Genomic DNA, 19,318 nt, shown 5'->3' on the forward strand with positions numbered 1-19,318 from the left:
ATATACTAAAAACTACCAACTCCATTAATTCTTACTTGAAAGCTCCTTCAACATGCATGGCAGAATTTACTACTGTTATACTAATTCAAAGAAGCCAGTTATAGTGTATTACTTGTAAACATATTTAAAATAATTAGAGGACCTCCATTAAGTGTCCAAGGTTAGTTTGACTTAAGGAGCGTAACAACTTTCAAATTTTTCACCCCATTTCCTAAGATAACATATACATTTTACAGCATGTCTGAGCACACATTTATATACATGCATACAAATATATACATATATATACATACACACATGTATATGGATAGACTTAAGACTATCACCTGACTAAAATTAAAAATTTATCTTCAACATTTAATAAAGTTTGTTAACAGTGGAGGCTCAAGCAGCCTGGAATTATTTTTAACAAGAAAATTCAATGAAGAAAATGACTCGATACCATCATTTAAAAGTAAAGTTCATATTGATAATGTCTCAACTACTCATCTCCATACTATAACAGCAATTTAGTATTTGCCTCTAAGCATTATTATAGTACCTTAGGAATGGTCTAATAAAAACAAAGTATTTTAAATTCTATTTTTGGAGATTATACTGATACTGAAAACAAACAAAAAGCTTAGGCCCTAAAATAATATTTGTCTCAACAGAACAGTAGTAATAAAATTACTCTGACTTAAATATATGTAATATTGCTTATGCAACACTGTCATCACCACAAAATACAGTTTACCGCATGTAAATCTTACCCTGAAATTTTTTCACCTATTGGCAACCTGTCTAGAAATCACTTGAGCTAATGAACTCATTTAAAGTGTGTCATGGGGCGCCTGGGTGGCTCAGTCAGTTAAGCATCTGCCTTCAGCTCAGGTCATGACCCCAGGGTCCTGAGACTGAGCCCCAAGTCGGGCTCCCTGCTCAGCAGGGGAGTCTGCTTCTCCCTCTCCCTCTGCACACCCCGCCCATGCTAAGGCTTGCATGCGCTCGCATGCTTGCTCTCTCTACCTCAAATAAGTAAATAAATAAAATCTTTAAAAAAATAATGAAGTGTATAATAAGGTCTGTCCTGGTTCTGTAGAAGCCCAGGAAACACCTACTCCTTTGGGCATACTCCAAAACTTACTTTCCTAATGCTTCAAACTATTTAAACAGAATTCTCAGATAAGCACAATTTAAAGCTAATCTCGGATACCTTTTTTTTTTTAAAGTAAGATTACAGTTTCCTTTAAGTATTTGGCTGAGGCCTTCACAAATCTAATTCCTCATATAAATATTAAAGGCTAAATTCCTCATATAAATAATAAAGGGAAGTATTTTATGAAGGCAATAATATACAGTGGTTCAGAGTTCTGACCCTGCAGTCAGACTGCTTGCCATCTGCCCTCTAGTGGCTGTATGACCTAGGGCAAGTTACTTAACCTCTCCGTGCCTCTCTTTTCTTTTCTGGAATTAAGAATAAAAATACTTATATGAATTAAACATGTTAATATATGTAATATGGAATATATGTAAAAACATATGTAATATATGTTAAACACAACAATGCCTGGCACACATAAGTGCTCTCTAGAGAACTTTACCATTTTGTTACACCTTAAATTTTTATCTAAAAACAGGGGAGGGGGAGAATTTACTCTTTTAAAATTATTTTTAAAAACTAAATATTAAACACTAAGCATATGGTAATTCACTTTTCTGCCAAGCTCAGATGTTCAGAAGGTTCTTATGGGTTGCGGCCGTTACATTTCTTTTGCTGTATAATACTGTACAGACAAAAATGTAAATTATTCTCCAGTCTAACTCATCTTTGTTTCTTTAAATATCTTACAAACTAAGATAAATAAGTACTTTTAAGCCCAAATTCTCCATTTTCTATGACTTAATGTAATAGTACTCTGGAAAGAACAGCTTTAGTCATGGGGTTTCCATCAACAATAAGCCTTTAACCTATTTCCAGTCTAATACTTTTCAGATGCCTAATACTTTTAAGAAGTGTATTATGAAGGCTAGAGCAAAATCATTTTTGCTAAAATGAATGCACAGACAAGCCCCCAAAGGCTAAAATCTAATAATGTATGTACTGGTCCCTTGGGTCACTATAGCTATTTCACTTTCTTCCAGATTTAAGGATATAATAACTGTTCTATCAGCAGAGGTTGTCAAGATCAGTTGGTTTTTTTCTTCACAAGCTTCCAAGGAAGGAAATGTAATAAGAGCTGTTATCTTTTGAGTGTGTCCATTAAGTTCCAGAAGTTTTTCTCCTGTCTGAAATACCAATAAAAATTTCAATAGGCTTATATCATATTTATAACTTAAATAATCTTAAATGACAACATTTAGAAGAATCACCATGTAGAAAATAATATAATTCCATTTTTAATTACTTAGATGCTATAATCTAACTTTAAGCAATCAAATCTAAACAGGTACTGAAAGAGTAGCCATAATTATTTTCTAATAGAAAATACTAATTTTTAGCATATTTTTACATGAAAATTTAAAGGGATATTCTTAAAACCATACCATGTGGTTTTAAGAATTGTATAAATTAAGCATAAAAAAATCAGTAACTAATCTGTAGGAAAAAAATAGGGAGTCCTCATTATCCAAGTATTTGTTATCTAATCTCCAAAGTTAAAATGTTGAGGGAAATAAAAGTTAGCATAACAACACAATACATATACACAATACATGTGTACACAGTACACATCCAAGAGTAGTAGTTCAACCACTCATAAACTCAGTCTCCACTCCATCTCTAACAACAACAACTATTCCTATCTATCTAGTGTCTTCAGCTATCAGTCTCTCACTGACTTTCCCAAGTAGTAAACACAAAAGATCCAATGTAAATATAACATAAATTGCAAATCCTTCCAAGGTTGCAGGATTTCATGAACATGGTGAACATAATGTTAAATAACTACTTTAATCACTGTCAAAGCCACTGAGAAATGAGGATCTGAAAGAGTCAGACCAGGTAACAATCCAAGTAACAGTGAGAAGATAAATGTTTCAAAAGAGAATAATTTGAATATCAAAAGATCAGCCTTAAAAGTTTGGTGAAGCCTTAAATATTTTTGAAAAAAAATTAGCCTTTTATTACATTCCTATTAAAGTCAAACATGAGAAGAATATTACATTATGCTATCGTACAAGTTTGAAATAAAAATTCTATCTCCCACAAAAATAAATCAACACTTGATTCATTTTCAGAGTCAGTACATAGTTGCTGATAACTTAAATTTTGTTCAGTAAGATTAAAACTTTCTCTACTATGAAATATTGCCCCCCCCCATTATAAATGGATTCATCGTAAGTAGCCTTTTTCAAGTATTAATTAGTTTCAGTATACTCATATGCAGGTATATACCCAAATAATGTTTATGAATGCAAACTCAACTATAAAGTCATGTCTTTATTACACAATTCACATAGAATTAATACACACCTGGGCATTCCACACAACTACAATTCCGTCATCACCAGCAGATGCAAATCTGGGTAGAGAAAAAAGGTAAAAAGAAAAGAAATTTCTGGTGACATTTATATGCTAAAATTTCTAAGAACTATCAGAATTTATTAATGGTATTCTGACTTATATTAAGGCTGATTAAGTTAAGCTAATTCAACAAATAATTATGGACTACCTTCTAGGTTTTATGCCAGGTACTGAGATCCAAAGATAAATAAAGCCATTCACAGCATTACAATGAATCAACTGCTAAAACTGTAAGAAAGAAGGAGACAAGTCCTTCCTGGCTTTAAAAATATGATTAAACCCTGACAGGTGATATGAAACCAAACTGAGGAAGAGCTTCACTGATAGGAAGTGATATTCCAAGAGTGGAACAAAGGAATCATGTCTCTAGATAAGTTCATTATTTCTATTATTTTCTCTGTAAAGATATTTTAACTTTACTATTTAAAGCCAAGATCTCTCCTTTGCTCCACTTGGCTCTTAGTCTTTTCATGTAAATACTGTGTTCTTAGTTTGGAAGCTTTGAGGTTTTTTGAGGGTTTTTGTTTTGTTTTTTTAGTGAAAATGTTTGAAATGCAAAAAGGTAAAGGAAAGTTTATTTCCTGCCATGAGAAAAGAGCTGTGATGAACTCGGTTATAGCTTCTCTCTTTACTTCCCATTCACTATACATAAAGGAACAATCGTATACATTTTGTAGAGTAGAAGATATCCATGATACAAAGAATGCCAAGAAAAATAATTTGTTGTACACGATTACTCATCATAGTGAATGCATTACAGTAAAATCAAGAAAGCACTGTTCTCAAGCAATGTCCCAACACGTGGTATACAGCAATCACACCATAAGCATGTCAAGTAATTTATTAATAATGTAATATATAAGTTTGTAAATGATTCTTCAATGAATCAAAATTGATCCAAAGTTGTTCCCATATCACTTTCATTCACCTAAATTCAAGATTTGTTTTTTGAAAAGGAAAGAAGTGGTATTATAGAAAGCCAGCTATGAACTGTGCATAACTGGCCCCTTATAGTTAACAACCATTAATAATAATAATAATAAAAACATTAATAATGATAATCCACTGGGAGCTATGACATTTTAAAAATGTGTTCTTCCTTGCAAGACTGTTAGTGGGTTTCACAAAATCTGGGTATGCCTTGAATGTCTTCATTACAGGAAACACTGTTAGCCATTCAGGTCTATCACTGGGGAACTGATACACTAAGACACAAAAGTTACTTTGTTACTGAGAGTATCAGGAAATTCTTACAAATTTTACCACTATATGAGATCCATAAAATCTCACTACTTCAGCCATTTCCTTAAAACTCCAAACTGAGCTTCAAGTTCTAATTTCTCATGCTCAGTTTCAGAGTCCCATAAGTAACTGTTGTCTTCACTGGCTCATTTCAGTATTCATTTCTAAATCCTTCAATTACATCTCCTACTATAGGAGCTAAGAGATTATTCAGGAGATGGGAAATTAGTTAAATACATCCTCACCAAAGTCTGTTTACAATTTTTTAATATAGAACTATGTATCTTTTTGATGGAAGGACCTTTAGAACTTCCTAGGTAACTAGTAAGAAATCACATGCAGAATTATTTTTTAAATCCATGCCTAACATTTATTCTTATTTCAAAATGAAGTATATAAAAAATCTGGAGATTAAAAAGAAAACATTTTTAAATTAAAAATACAATTTCTTATTTAATAACATACATTTTTCTGAATCAGAATACGAAACAATGCCTAAGTACCAAAAATAGTTGCTGAACATCAATCTTTAATAGCTTATGTTTCTAGGCCTATTGATTTCTTTTTATTTGTATAGTGATCATGGGGAGGCAGGACTCAAGGTCTTAAGTTTTCTTTGGTATAAAACATCAATTTCTATTGATTCTTGAAACTCTTATAATTGCTTTTCTCCTTTCTAGAAGACTGCAGGTTTAAAATACATACTTTTTTCTAACTCTGATTTTTAACTTCTCATTATTGTTTTATCATGTCTGAATCTCATGAGTTCACAATGAGAGACGATTGAACGGCTGAGAGTTTAGAAATGAGATATAGAGCATTTCACCTCAAACTTTAATTTAATCAGTAGTGAACAAAAGTTAAATCTAAACAATGCTCAATGTAATGCATGAAATCACAGCCAATTTTTTATTGCTCAGAGGTCAATTACCCAGTTGGTGGATATTCGGGTCTTTCAATTTTCTTATATATTCTCTATTGCTGCCTTTTTTTTTGCCATTTCAGTATTTGTTATTACCTCCTCTAAAGAGAAAACATGAAGCTTAGAAATGCAAATCAATATAACTTTGCTACATATTAGTATCACCCATAAAATAACAAATAAAGGGTTGGGAGATCATTTGCAAATTACAATTATCCATGCTATTAGGATGGATAATTGAAAACTAGCTACACTTTATCAGTTTATCTTAAACTATAATCAGTTCATCCTAATCAGTCAAGCACACACTTCAGCCATCTGCAAATCAGAAATGAAAATTCAACCCAAGAATTCCTAATAGTAAGATACATTGTAATTGCTAAAAAGAAGTCATGAACTATAAAAAAGGAGTAATTAAAATGCCAGTAAGGTTTAAACTATTCAATGGAAGGAAGAATTGTGGCTGTATTGCATTAAAATTACATGTAATAACTTTTTAAAACATTCTAAACTCACAGAATCCAAAGATTCAAGTCTATAGCTAAGGTTTTAGGAGAAACGCTTCCTTACTGATTAGTACAAAATATATTTAGTGAGATTCATGCTAGGTGACAGGGAAATGTCAAGATCAATTACATGTGGATCTTGCTTCAAGATCTCAAAATTCAGTGATTGTTTAGAAATGTACTTCATCAACTTTAAGATATCAAGGGTAAGACATTCTATACTGCCAATTATAACTGAAAGACACTAACAATTTTATGATATCTCCAAATTTCAGAGATCTTAAAATAGGGAAAAAACAGGCTTCTTAGAATCAATGAAATATAGTAATTGCCATATTTATTGGTGTTTATGATGTGGCATTTTCAAGTCCAACAAATCTCTGATTATCTCTAGGAGGTTTAAAACACCAAAGAAATGCTTTTTCAATGAATAAATTAATGAATAAGCGAACATTTAAGTGTTGCAAGGGCTCTGTAAAATAGGTAATCATTAAGTGTATTAAAGTAACCTCATTTTTCCTTTTATCATTATTAACATATGAATATACTGTCAAAACAAAAATTAAAATTAAAAAAAATTTAAAACCCAGAAACCCACCACACACATACATAAATTCCTTTTCTTTTCATGTTCCTGTCCCATACTTACATATATCTTTCAACTTGAAACCATGTCTTCAAAAACACTCATTGAGAGTATATGATTAAATGACCCAGCAAGGGGCACCTGGGTGGCTCAGTCGTTAAGCGTCTGCCTTCAGCTCAGGTCATGATCCCGGGGTCTGGGGATTGAGCCCCGCATCGGGCTCCTTGCTCAGCCAGGAGCCTGCTTCTCCCTCTCCCGCTCCCCCTGCTTGTGTTCCCTCTCTAGCTGTCTCTCTCTCTGTGTCAAATAAATAAATAAAATCTTTTAAAAATAAATAAATAAATAAATAAATGACCCAGCAAAAACTATATGCATGAAAAGAAGTTTAACAAGGTGAAACATGATTTTATGAAGACCTATAGCAGAGCTTCTAGAATGTTCCATCCTCTCCTACCCTAATTATGAGAACTAAACTTATCATGAGAGTTGATGATTCACTCATTCATTCAAGAAATATTAAACACTAACTATATATTAAGCATTAAATGTATTATATGTATATTTGATAATATATATTTGATACTGAATGTAAAGATCAGTAGAATAGTTCTTGCCCTTAAAGAACTCAGTCTACATTACTAAGTAATGTTATAGGGTCCAGATCATGAATCCATTGAGAATTCTCATTTGTACTCCTTTCAATTTATAGAAGTCATTCCTTTTAAACACCTTCCCTTTGAACATCTCAGAGAAAGTACTCTCATTCTTGCAACTGTGAACTGAAAAGTACAGCAAAACTTCAAAGATTTGTATAACACAAAATATTTTCACAAGTAATTCCTAAGTCTATTACTTAAGGGCTTATTTAATAGTTCTCATTCATTTGAATTTATTTCAATTAGGTCAAAGGTGCTACAGATTCAAATATAACCTTAGAGGACATAATGAAAGGTACAGTCCATAAAACTTCCTGTATTCAATATCTACCATAAAGCACTAGAAAAATAAAAAGAGAATATTATTATGGCAAAACAAAAAATCCCTGTGGTTAACTAACTCCTCACCTAATCCACAAGTACTTTCTAATGCATGATGCAACTAAAATAGTATATATTTTTTACAATAGAAATGAAAAATGGTATAATACCAAAAACCCAACCAAACTGAAAAAATAGAAAACTTCCATTTAAAATAGATTTTTACTTATCTTGTATTCTCGAACTACTTGAAGAAAATCAGAGAAGTATGTGGAAACTTGTAAGAGAAGCGGAAGGGAACTTGAAAGCATTTTCATGAGCCATACACTTTGATGTCACTGATCCTTTCAATAGATTTACTGGAACATCAAACTCTTTTTTCTTAAGAAAAATGCATACATTAACATAACTCTAATATCTGAATGTCTATGGTCCTTTTTTAGCTCACACACACACACAGTTTTCATGGTCATTAGGAGAGGTAAACCCTTCGTAAATTCTCCCCTCCCCAAATCACAAACAGAAAGCTAAACTACAACATCAAAGTTTACAAATATTAGAAACCCCAAACTCCCTAGAACTTCTATCAGGGGAAGCCTCCATTCACATGAGCTCAAATTTCTGTGAAAGAAATTCTACTACTAGAGAAACATCCCTGGCCTCTCTCTGCCTGGCTGGTCAAATAAATGAGTGTATGAGAATGAACTGAGCATGCTCAGTTAGGATCCTGCAGGGTTTCTCTGAGGATTTATGTGTTTCTATAGGGGAAACATTGTGCTTTGCTCTTATTTTCAGGGAAGCCTACATCTGAGTGGGAGGCTTGCAGATGTCCAGGCGTGTACCAGTGATTTGGGTGAATAAGGCTACCTAACACAAGATGAAGAATCAGAAATCCCACTAGGATTGTATATCAAAGCCAACATCGTTTAACCCAGCTTTTTGCCAGTTATTAGTTTTTACGTTCAGGTCCAATTGTGTGATTCTTGCACCTAATATCTAAGAAAAGGTTTTATTCTGAAACAAAAATACCTTTTAAATTGGCATTTTAATTTCCTCTCTATCAAATATATACCATTTTTCAATTTTTCATTATGGATAACTTAAACATACATTCAAGTATAAACAGCATAACAAAAATCCCAGGTACTCATCTCTCTTCAATAATTATCAACTCATGGCCAATACGGTTTCATCTGTACACACACCCAAAACCCCCTCTGCAGATTATTTTGAAGCAAATCCAGTAACTACATTTCATCAGTCAATATTTCAGTATGTATCTTTTAGAACTCCTTTACATCAGGACTAAAGTTACCACTTAATTTCTTAATGTCACCACATACTCAAGGATCAAATTTCCCTGTCTCAGGATTTTTTTTAAGTTTATGGGAAGCAGGATCTAAATAAAATTCATAGTTGCAATGGTTGATGTATCTCTGAAGTCTCTTCTATTCTACCGATTCCTTCTTCCTATTTTTCTCCTTGCAATTAAACATTTGTGTCATAGAGTTCTCAGTCTGGATTTTGCTAGCTTCCTTCCTTTGTGGTCATTCAACATGCACCTCTGTCCCCTGTATTTCCAGTAAATTAATAGATCTAGAGGCTTAATCAGATTTAAATTTGACTTATTGGTAGGGCCATTTCATGGGGAGTTCGCATACTCCAACAGGAAATGTAATTTCTGGTAGTCTTTCTTTTATGAGCATGTGATGTTAACAACCATCAATAAACTGTCTAAATTTGTTATCAGAGGTTGCAAAATTACAATATTCCAATTTCATGATCCTTCCTAGCTTGAGTTCTTCTATAAAGAGAAATTTCCTCTCATTGATTATTACTGATCCCAAGATACAGTTTGTATAAGAAAGGCAATATACATCTTGCAGATAGCCCTTCAAGAGACGAAGCTGCCCAGCTCTGAGGAATGTGGTTACCTGCCTCCAGCTGTTCACTTTAGGGTCCATTTCAGCTTTCAAGCCAAAGTCATAACCATCTCAGCTGGCTCCCAGCCAAAGGAAATTAAGTACGTTCCTGGATGACCCTCAGCCAGTGACTAAGCAAGGCAGGGTTAAAAGTCCCATTTGTTTCTATCCAACACAGAATTCCTATAAAGAGCATTCTTTCCTCCGGAGTTCCCCACTGGGCCTAGAGAGACTGTCAGATCTACACCACAGTCTGAGATAGCTCCCCTTGTCTAATCCTGCTTCCTCCCTTTTCCTCTCATTGATGTTTCTTTTTTTTTTTTTTTAAGATTTTATTTATTTATTTGAGAGAGAGAGAATGAGAGAGAGAAAGCACATGAGAGGGGGGAGGGTCAGAGGGAGAAGCAGACTCCCTGCCGAGCAGAGAGCCCAATGCGGGACTCGATCCTGGGACTCCAGGATCATGACCTGAGCCGAAGGCAGTCGCTTAACCTACTGAGCCACCCAGGTGCCCTCACTGATGTTTCTAATAAACCACTTGTGTGCTTCATTCCATTTTGCTATCTGCTTTGCAGGGAACTCAGGTATGAAAAGGGCCTAAATCACCTTGACTACTGATTTCTATTCTCCAAATGTCAGTGAGAAAGATAATTTTAGCTTAAGAATATTTCCTTAAATGGGGCACCTGGGTGGCTCAGTCAGTTAAGCGGCTGCCTTCAGCTCAGGTCATGATCCCAGGGTCCTGGGATCGAGCCCTGCATCGGGCTCTCTGTTCAGTGGGGATTCCGCTTCTCCCTCTCACTCTGCCTACTGCTTCCCCTGCTTGTGCTCTCTCTCTGTCAAATAAATAAAATCTTAAAAAAAAAAAAAAAGAATATTTCCTTAAAGATATAACATAATGTTTGTTGTTAGTGAATTATCCAACTGGATGAGTTTGTTTAGTGTCTTGTAAATGTACAGCTGGACCAGCTATTCTAGGGGCACATTCTGTTCTCTAGTCTGGCATTTCATGGGTCACCTAATTCTTTTCCAGTCATGATCACCATCCTACATAACCTTGTCTGTTTCCTGGAGGAGCAAGGAATGGTCAAATAAGCAACAAAGAAAACTATTCTTAAAATGTGTTATGAACTCAGTTTAGTTTAATATGTCAAATGCTAGAGTATTACACACAATTTTAGCACAGTCCATTTTTTGGAAATCTCTTGCTGAGGCTTAGCCTTCTCTAGTGATCTCCCAATCAATATGACCCTCACTTCATGTTCAAAAAACACTAAAGAAGAAAAGAAAAGGCAGCTGTCTGTTAGGTTATACAGGATTTATTTGGTATCTTCAAAAACCAATCTGTGAAAATTTTCCACTCACTGATTTTAGCTGAGCCGCCAAGAAAACAAGAAAATCCTTCTGCAAAATTCTCAATAAAATGATATTATCTAAAGACCTGAAGCGTGAAACCTGGATTACAACAGCTGACCAAAAAACCAGAATGTAAGGCCCACAAAAATTAAATAAAAACACAAAAAGTATAATATATATTTCTGTAATTTGACCATACACAAATAATGTACATTAGCAATGGTAAAGATAATTCTAAATTATCTAAACTACTAAATTAAGAATGAAAATGCCATGCTCTTAATTTAAGTAAGTATTTATATAAGTTGTAGATTTCTTATATCTTCCTTAGCAGTAGTGACTCCTTCAGGGTTTTTCAGGGCAGAATTAAATTTTTTAAAACAAACACACATTGACACCTCTACAGGTCTTTCACTGACAGGAAAACCTTGTATCTAACTAGATGTAAATTTTGACACAGTAACGACTTGAGCACAAAGAATTAAATGTGACTCATGTAGTAAAATCTTCACTTTATTGCAAAAGCCAAAATGTAGGTTTTTCATCTATTTCTAGGCATTCAGATTCCCTGTGATCGGTAACAAACATGGCCACAAATTATCCTCCCTTCCTATGTCCACCAGCATTAGCAACAGGACTTAGTCGCTTCTCCCCTCCAGAGGTAGAGTTTATTTATCCAGGTACTGAATCTGTGCAAGCTCCTGACTCACTCTGGCTAATGAAACAGCAGCAAACATGATACAGAGTCTTGGGAAGAGTTTTACATCAGGGTTCGCCCTTTCGCTCATATCAGAACTCCATGATCACTATGTGCACAAGCACTTGAGCAACCATACAGAGAGAAAGCCCAGTCATCCCAGCTGAGGCCAATATGAACCAACCATCCCCAGCCAATTTACCTGTTGACCAGACATGCATTAAGTAAACCTAAACAAGATCAGCTGATCCGGGCACAGATGAAAAAAAAAGTACCCCACCCAGCTGAGCCCTCCCTCAGTAGCTACCTGCAGTTAGTGAGTTAAGTAAATAGCAGGTTGTTTGAAACCATTAAGTTTGGGGTGGTATTTGAGAGAGCAATAGAGAACTGATACACTTGTCTATAATTTTTTACTGTTTACAGAACATTTACTACCTCATTAAACAACTGATTTATACAACAGGAGCATCACTGTGGGGAACACGTAATCAAATATCAGCATTTGCACAATGATCATTATTCTACGAGATGGGCTTTTCTGCAGATTCTTCTTCTATGTAATAAGAGCCAACAGGACATTTCACAGGACGGATAACAATGAAAATGGAATCTTAACAGTTATTCTATATAAAAATTTAAAGATTGCATCCTGAAAGTACATTGTATATTTTTTATTTAACTTTCTCAGACAACATGATCTGAGGATTCCTTAAGACCCAAATATTAGTGATTTATGGCCTAAGAAATCATTTGGGTTTTTTAAAACCTACCTAGCAACTTAATATGGTAAAATAACAAGAAACTCTAGCTGTCCAAATATCCTATATTTCCAGAAATGTTTAGTTTCAAAGATCTGACTGACTGGCTGGCTAAATAAACAATGTCTCAGAACATATCAACAATGAATACTACCAAAAAGTCTGAAGATTATTATACTATTGTTTACATGTTATTATTTGGCTGGCTCATATCACAACAAAACAATGTTGACAGGCTAGTAATATATATAAGAAACGAATCTTCTCAACAAAAGCTGAGGAACATATTGTTGTAAAATAATCTGGCTGGATTGTGTCCCTGGTTTCTAGAATGGAGCTGGGCTCCCCAGACCTCACCTCAGTTTATGCAAATGAGATGATTCAGGGTGGGCCCTCTAGACAATTTAAGGATAGGGTCTAGCCATGTAGGAAATATGAACCATGTAATTAGAGGGCTGTGCTTTGAGCCACAGATATTAGCCTGACTTCTCAACCTGGCATTGGAGTGTGGGGACAGGGCAGGGAAAGAAGGGCTGGAAATTGAGTTCAATCAGGTGGCAAATGACTCAATCATTCCTAGTAATGAACCCCAATAAAAACTCTGGATACCCAGAGCTTGAGCGAGCTTCCTTGATGGTAATACACACTGATGTGCTGAAAGGGTGACATGTTCTAAGGACACAGAAGCTTTGCATTCGAGGCCTTCCTAGACCTGGTCCTAAGCATCTCTGCACTTGGCTAGTCCTGACTGTATCTTTTATAAAACTGTAATCCTAAGAATACTGCTTTCCTAAGTTCTGTCAGTGCTTCTAGTAAGTATCAAACCTGAGGGCCAGCTGGTCAGAAGTGGGGGTGGCCTGGCACCCCTGGAGACTGCAGCTGGTGACTGAGGTGAGGGAAGTGCTGTGCAGGACTATGCCCCTAACCTGTAAAATCTGACCTAACTCCAGGTGCTGTCACACTTGCACTGCACATGGGAAAAGCAATACCAAAGACACAAAAAAAAAGCAGAGAGAAAACAAGGTTAATAGACATTAGAAGTGATGGTCAGAATTAGGAATAATCACAAGAGCAGTCACCCATGGAGTCAAAAGTGGAAAAAAAAAAAAAAAGATAGTATCAAAGGTAAAAGAGAAAATTAGAGATGAGAGTGGGAAAATTGATAGGGAAAACAGACGGGGTTAGGGAGTTAGGATGGCATGCAACACGCACACTTAACAGTCTGGGGAGTCACTCATTCAAGAACTATCTATTAATTACCTGCTACATGTAAGGCACTGTGCCAGGTACTAAGGATACTGTGGTGAATAAGAAAAACATGCCTCCCCCATGAAGTTTAGCTTCTAGAGAAGATAAATATTAAACAGTTACAAAATTAACTCTAATTGTTTTTATGCTACATGCTACTAAGCATTTAGTTGAATAAGGGCTTAATAAACAGATATAAAGGTCAGTAATAAGCTAAATCTACAGTCCTAAGACCTACACACCTCATCTCTATTTGCAATTAAACACAACACTGAACATGTTGACAAGAAAGTAAATAATGCACATTTTAAAAGGATTTCCTCAACAAAACATTCAGATTACTTACCTTACCTTCCACTAAAAATAGCACATTCCTAGTAGGTACTTCATAGTTAAACATTCCCCATATTTGTTTCTCAAATTTAGGTTCACCTTAACATAACTCCCACTCAAATTTTAAAGTCATTCCCTTCCTCAAAACTAACAAAAAAAAAACATTTCTAAGCACTAACAACAAAAAACAAAAAAACCTCAAACAAGAATCACCATCAAGTCACCAGATATGACACCCTGACTTTTGGGCAAAAAATGACTTTGGCACATATTTGATCAAGATGCAGATGTTGATTTCTAATAAATGTTAATGATCAGATTTGAAATTTTTACAAAAGATATTAATTATGAAGTTGTTTTTAAATATATGATACCCTAAAAATTCTTTCCAAACAGTAGGCAAGTGGACAACTAGAGCTTCTTACCTGTATTCATCTAACTGCACCAGAAATCGTACAATATCATGATGAGCTTTCAGTACAAGCAGTTCAGTGTAGGGATTCTGGGTTTGTTCTTCACCTATTGTCTGTAAAGGAGATTTCTTGCATTGGGGAAAAAAAGAAAAGAAAAACAAAAGAGAAAGAGATTAAATGATTTATGATAAAAGACCATACTGAAATAAAACTGCATGGTATACGTCTAAGAATACAAGATTTAAAGAGCTGTGAGATACCATGTTCTAATACTATATACTATTTCCCCTAATATCAATTAACTCCCAATTTAACATACATTTTTCTTACTACAAATCCACATCATGTTAGAACTGATCTAAATATCCTTAAACTCAGATCATCATTCTTCAGATTGTTAACTAAAAACAATGTAAGTAAAGAGGGGGAAATCTCACCTTGCCATAAATTTTAGTATTTTCAAGTCACCATAAATTTGCAGAAAGGTGAATTTTATGTTAAGAAATTATACCTCAATAAACCTGACCTAAAAAATCAATGGGCCAATCCAATTCAGTATTTAGAATGAGTGTTTCTCAATTAAAACTTGACAGAAACAAAACTGCAGGTCAAAAGGGTAAATACAGATTAAAATAGTGCCCAAACCATTATAGGCACTCAATACATGATTGCTGACTGAATAAAAGAAGGAATGAAATCTTTCAGAGCTGATAAATTCAATAAATTCAAGTTTGGACAATAAAATTGATAAAGATAATTGCTAACATTGACAGAGAATTAGGTCACAGCCCATTTGCCAGACACTGTGCAAAGCACATATGGCATATAATTCACTCAACTATTCCGTAAGGTAGCTCTTACTAACCCCTTTCTATAGTCAAACCCGGTACTATTTCATGATAAATTTCTCAAACTTGCCATAATTGAGATTTTGGACCAGGTAATTCTTTGCTGTTGAGGACTATCCTATGTAGGATATTCAACAGTATCCCTAGTTTCCACATACTAGATGCAATAGAAATCTAATCTCCCCCATCCTGAAAATCAAAAATGTTTCCAGACATAGCCAAATATGTTCTAAGGGCAAAATCATCCCAGCAGAGAAATACTGCTAAAACTAGAAGCAGTTCTTGCATAAATTAAGGAAAATCATTGGTTCTGACAAAGTACAATTCACAATGGGTATACAAGTGAAGTACTTTAACATGAAAAATGTGTAACCTAACATGCATAAATGTTTTCTCCAAAAAATCACCCCCAAAGGAGGGGGTGCTTTTTATTTATACCATCTCATTTCTAGCGGTGGTTCTGAAAAGAAAAGCAAAAGTGAGAAATTTGAAAACTGTATACCACCTCCCTCAAATGAAAGTTTACCAGGCATGGGAGAATTAGATAATGAAATTATATGATTAATCAAATAATTGTGTTAATACAGAATTATCATGTCACATATATAATTATCTACAACTATTCCCTAATGTTTAAGATCTCAGCCTATCTGAAATGAACCTGATTTGAAATATTTTTTTTTAATAGACAGTAAGCCTCAATTGCAAAGGTATGAGGAAGTTAAAAGTGAGAAGTAAGGCTGCTGACTCACAACCCCAACTTTTTAAACAATCAAAACAACTATTTCCTATGATAAATAAAAGGGAATCCAAATACAAACTCTAATTCTAGGGTGGCAACTGAAATAAATTCCAAACCTCAATCCTTTTAAGAGTCCAAAATTATTTTATTCTCAACATTTCAAATGTAAATTACAGTCAATCCAATTATTCAGGCCCATGAACAAAGAGTGACTATGGAACCAAAAATAGGAGTTAATTAAAAAAATAATTTTCTTGACTTTGAAGCAAATTATTAATTTTTAAAAATAATTTTATATTTTGTTGTTGTTGAATAAATAATCAAATAGATTTTCTTTTCTTTTTTTTTTTTTAAGATTTTATTTATTTATTTGACAGAGAAAGACACAGCGAGAGAGGGAACACAAACAGGGAGTGGGAGAGGGAGAAGCAGACTCCCTGCCGAGCAGGGAGCCCGATGCGGGACTCGATCCCGGGACTCCAGGATCATGACCTGAGCCGAAAGCAGTCGCTTAACCAACTGAGCCACCCAGGCGCCCCTCAAATAGATTTTCTATTCCCTGAGCAAGCAGCAGTTGTTGTTGGAAGTGACACCAATTCTAATAAAATAGAAAGTTGCAGTCACCACTTGTTTGCTTCTTAGTAAGTCAGATAATTTTATAATTGAAATGAAGCTAGTTTAAGTACGGAGAAGACTAGTTCTTGAACCTGTTGTTGAATCATATCAGCTTCAGTTTCCTCCTTTTGAAAAGGGGATATTTAATTCTCGAGGTCTTAATGGAATCAGGAGTTCCGACTAGCTACAGAGTGTCCCCATCCGCGCCAATCCCCCCTCCCCCGCACGCCAACCACGCCCTCGACAGCCTCCAGACCCACAGGCCCCGCCTCTGCATGGGGCTCCAGCGTCTGGACGGGGAGCAGGGCTCAGACCGAAGCCACCGCTCGGGCAAGCTCGGCCTCTGAGGGGGCAGGCAGGGTCGCCTGGGTGTTTACCTCCGCCAGTCCCTGAGGTTCTCGGCCTCCCCCGATCAGCCATCGCAACATCCGCGCAGCGGCACCGACTCGCTGGGCCCAAGCCCCAGTCAGCCCGAACTCAGCGCCGGGCTCAGCCTCCCCCTACCTCCTGAATAGCAGCGCAATGGGGACCCAAATACTTGCCGCCCGATTTAACCACGGAACAATTAACAAGGCCGAGCCCAGAGAAGAGAAAGATTTTTGTCCCCGAAGCACTGCCGTACTCAGCCACAGAGGTTTGGTTTGGGGAAGCCACCAGGAAAACAGCAGGCGAAATCTAAAGTGGCGCAGGGGTTCGGAGGCGCGCGCAGCACCCAGTGAGCACGCGCGGAGGCCTCCCCTTTGCGCGCTGAGCTTAGGTGGCTTCAGCGGCCCCTGGTGGACAATGTGTAGCACAGCACTTGGAGCCCGGAAACAACCAGTACCAATAGTACTCCTCATTTTTGGTTGGCTTTTGACCTTCACTTGGCTGGGGTACCGGAAAACTAGCATCCACCCCCCACCAGTTTCCTAAAGAACTGACTGGAGAAGGTGTACTTCAGTATATTCTGCATACGAACTAATCCAGTGGCACGTGTGTACACCAGAATAAATCTAACATTTATTGTGTGCTGTAACAGAGGTATTGTGCTAAGGAAGGATTTACATAAATTCTAATGGTAACCGTAAAGTCCCTATTCTATTAAAAACAAAAACCAAAAAACCCAAAGCCCAGAAAGATTAGTTTGTCTAAGGCTAACAGCTTGGAAGTGACTATGCTGAGAATGGAATACAATCTCCACGCTCCAAAACTACTGCTCTTGACTGTATGCTATAATGTCTAACCCAGAATCTCCCTAAATAATAGAAAGCACTTTATATCCTCTACTGTGACTACTAGATTGTCTTAGGCAGTCAAAGGTTTGTGGTCCTCTACTCTGGCTGCCTATCAGAATAACGCAGGTATTTTATTTTGAAAACTACATATTCCTGGCTCCCACCCCTGACTTATTAAAACAATCTCTATGGTTAAAACATAGGAATTAGGGTTTGGGGAAAGTTCTTCAGGAGATTCTGATGAGTAGCAAGGTTTGAGAATCACTGTCTAGGGACTACTTATACTTAAGTCTACAGAAGTTCATACATATATTTGCATACATGATTATTAGGTGCAAATGAGGGTCCTAGCAGTAAATTCTTACAGAGAACCTATCCAACTGTTCCACCCAATGCATTAATTCAACAAATATGTGCTGGGTACAGATGTGCTGAAAGGCAAAAAGCAATAAAATTGCTTCTCTCTAGGATCAAGGCAGAATATACTGAACACCATTAATAGAGGACCATACACTCTACTTAAAGGTATGTTATTTAAGGGCAGCTGCTCAATCTAACTGCCAGTCCCTGGAGAACTGGGATCTCTTTGTATTCATTTTAAGTGCATTTGACAAAGAAACACTCCCAAGGGTCAGAAAAAGGTTGCCTTCAATATTCGAGCCCCAAATTGTAGTCTGCATGCAACTGAAGATAGACCAAAATAGAGACTCCTCAGTCCTGGAAAAGGGGGACTCATCTTAAGGGAAACAGGACCCAGATATACCAGGATTTTGGTCCTGGAAGTCCATCCTCAAGTGAGGCAACATGGTTGTCCAGGTAGTCTACATTTTATCTTTCTGATTTTCCATATTCTTGTCGGCGGGGGGGGGCAGGTTTTCCCACTGCCTCATTAGTCTGATCTAAGGAACACTCTTCTGGTCTCTAAAGCACTGGCCCAGGGGTGAATACTTCCTCCCTTGGTTCCTTTCAGGACAGCTGAGAAAGAACTTTATAAAAGATTATATGAAAGTAACCTCAGAGAAGCTGGAGGAGTAAGAAGCACCAGGAATCCCTTTCTCTAGGTACACAACAACTGTACTGGCAGGAAATGTATTAACTATCTTGGAGCTCTCATTATTTATTTATTTTTTTTAAAGATTTTATTTATTTATTTGAGAGAGAATGAGATAGAGAGAGAGCATGAAAGGGGGGAGGGTCAGAGGGAGAAGCAGACTCCCTGCTGAGCAGGGAGCCCGATGCGGGACTCGATCCTGGGACTCCAGGATTATGGCCTGAGCCGAAGGCAGTCGCTTAACCAACTGAGCCACCCAGGTGCCCTGGAGCTCTCATTATTTAAATGCTTGCAGCTTTCAGGGGAAATCTTGGCTAGCAGTTTCTGGCCACCATTGTTTCAACCCCTATTGACTACAGCTGCTTCCAGAGCATTTGAAGGAA

General features: G+C 36.3%; 1 protein-coding gene across 3 annotated transcripts in view; it reads right to left on the minus strand.

Annotated features, from left to right (window-relative positions):
• WDR41 (WD repeat domain 41) overlaps nucleotides 1-17,355 on the minus strand; it is a 47,527-nt gene extending 30,172 nt beyond the window's left edge. For 2 of the 3 annotated variants that reach the window (XM_021699966.1, XM_021699959.1), the window contains exons 1-4: nucleotides 17,048-17,355; nucleotides 14,478-14,593; nucleotides 3,455-3,503; nucleotides 2,137-2,268 (exon numbers count right to left, since the gene is read on the minus strand). In XM_021699966.1, coding sequence (XP_021555641.1) covers nucleotides 2,137-2,268; nucleotides 3,455-3,503; nucleotides 14,478-14,593; nucleotides 17,048-17,098 — 348 coding nt within the window. In that variant the 5' untranslated portion in view covers nucleotides 17,099-17,355. Of the gene's footprint in view, nucleotides 1-320; nucleotides 327-2,136; nucleotides 2,269-3,454; nucleotides 3,504-14,477; nucleotides 14,594-17,047 lie in introns of all 3 variants that reach the window. The other variant, XM_044916705.1, reaches the window with a different exon arrangement.
• Between the last annotated feature and the right edge of the window lie 1,963 nt (nucleotides 17,356-19,318).

Source organism: Neomonachus schauinslandi, chromosome 7 (genome assembly GCF_002201575.2).
Source record: "Neomonachus schauinslandi chromosome 7, ASM220157v2, whole genome shotgun sequence".
Taxonomy (NCBI): domain Eukaryota; kingdom Metazoa; phylum Chordata; class Mammalia; order Carnivora; family Phocidae; genus Neomonachus; species Neomonachus schauinslandi.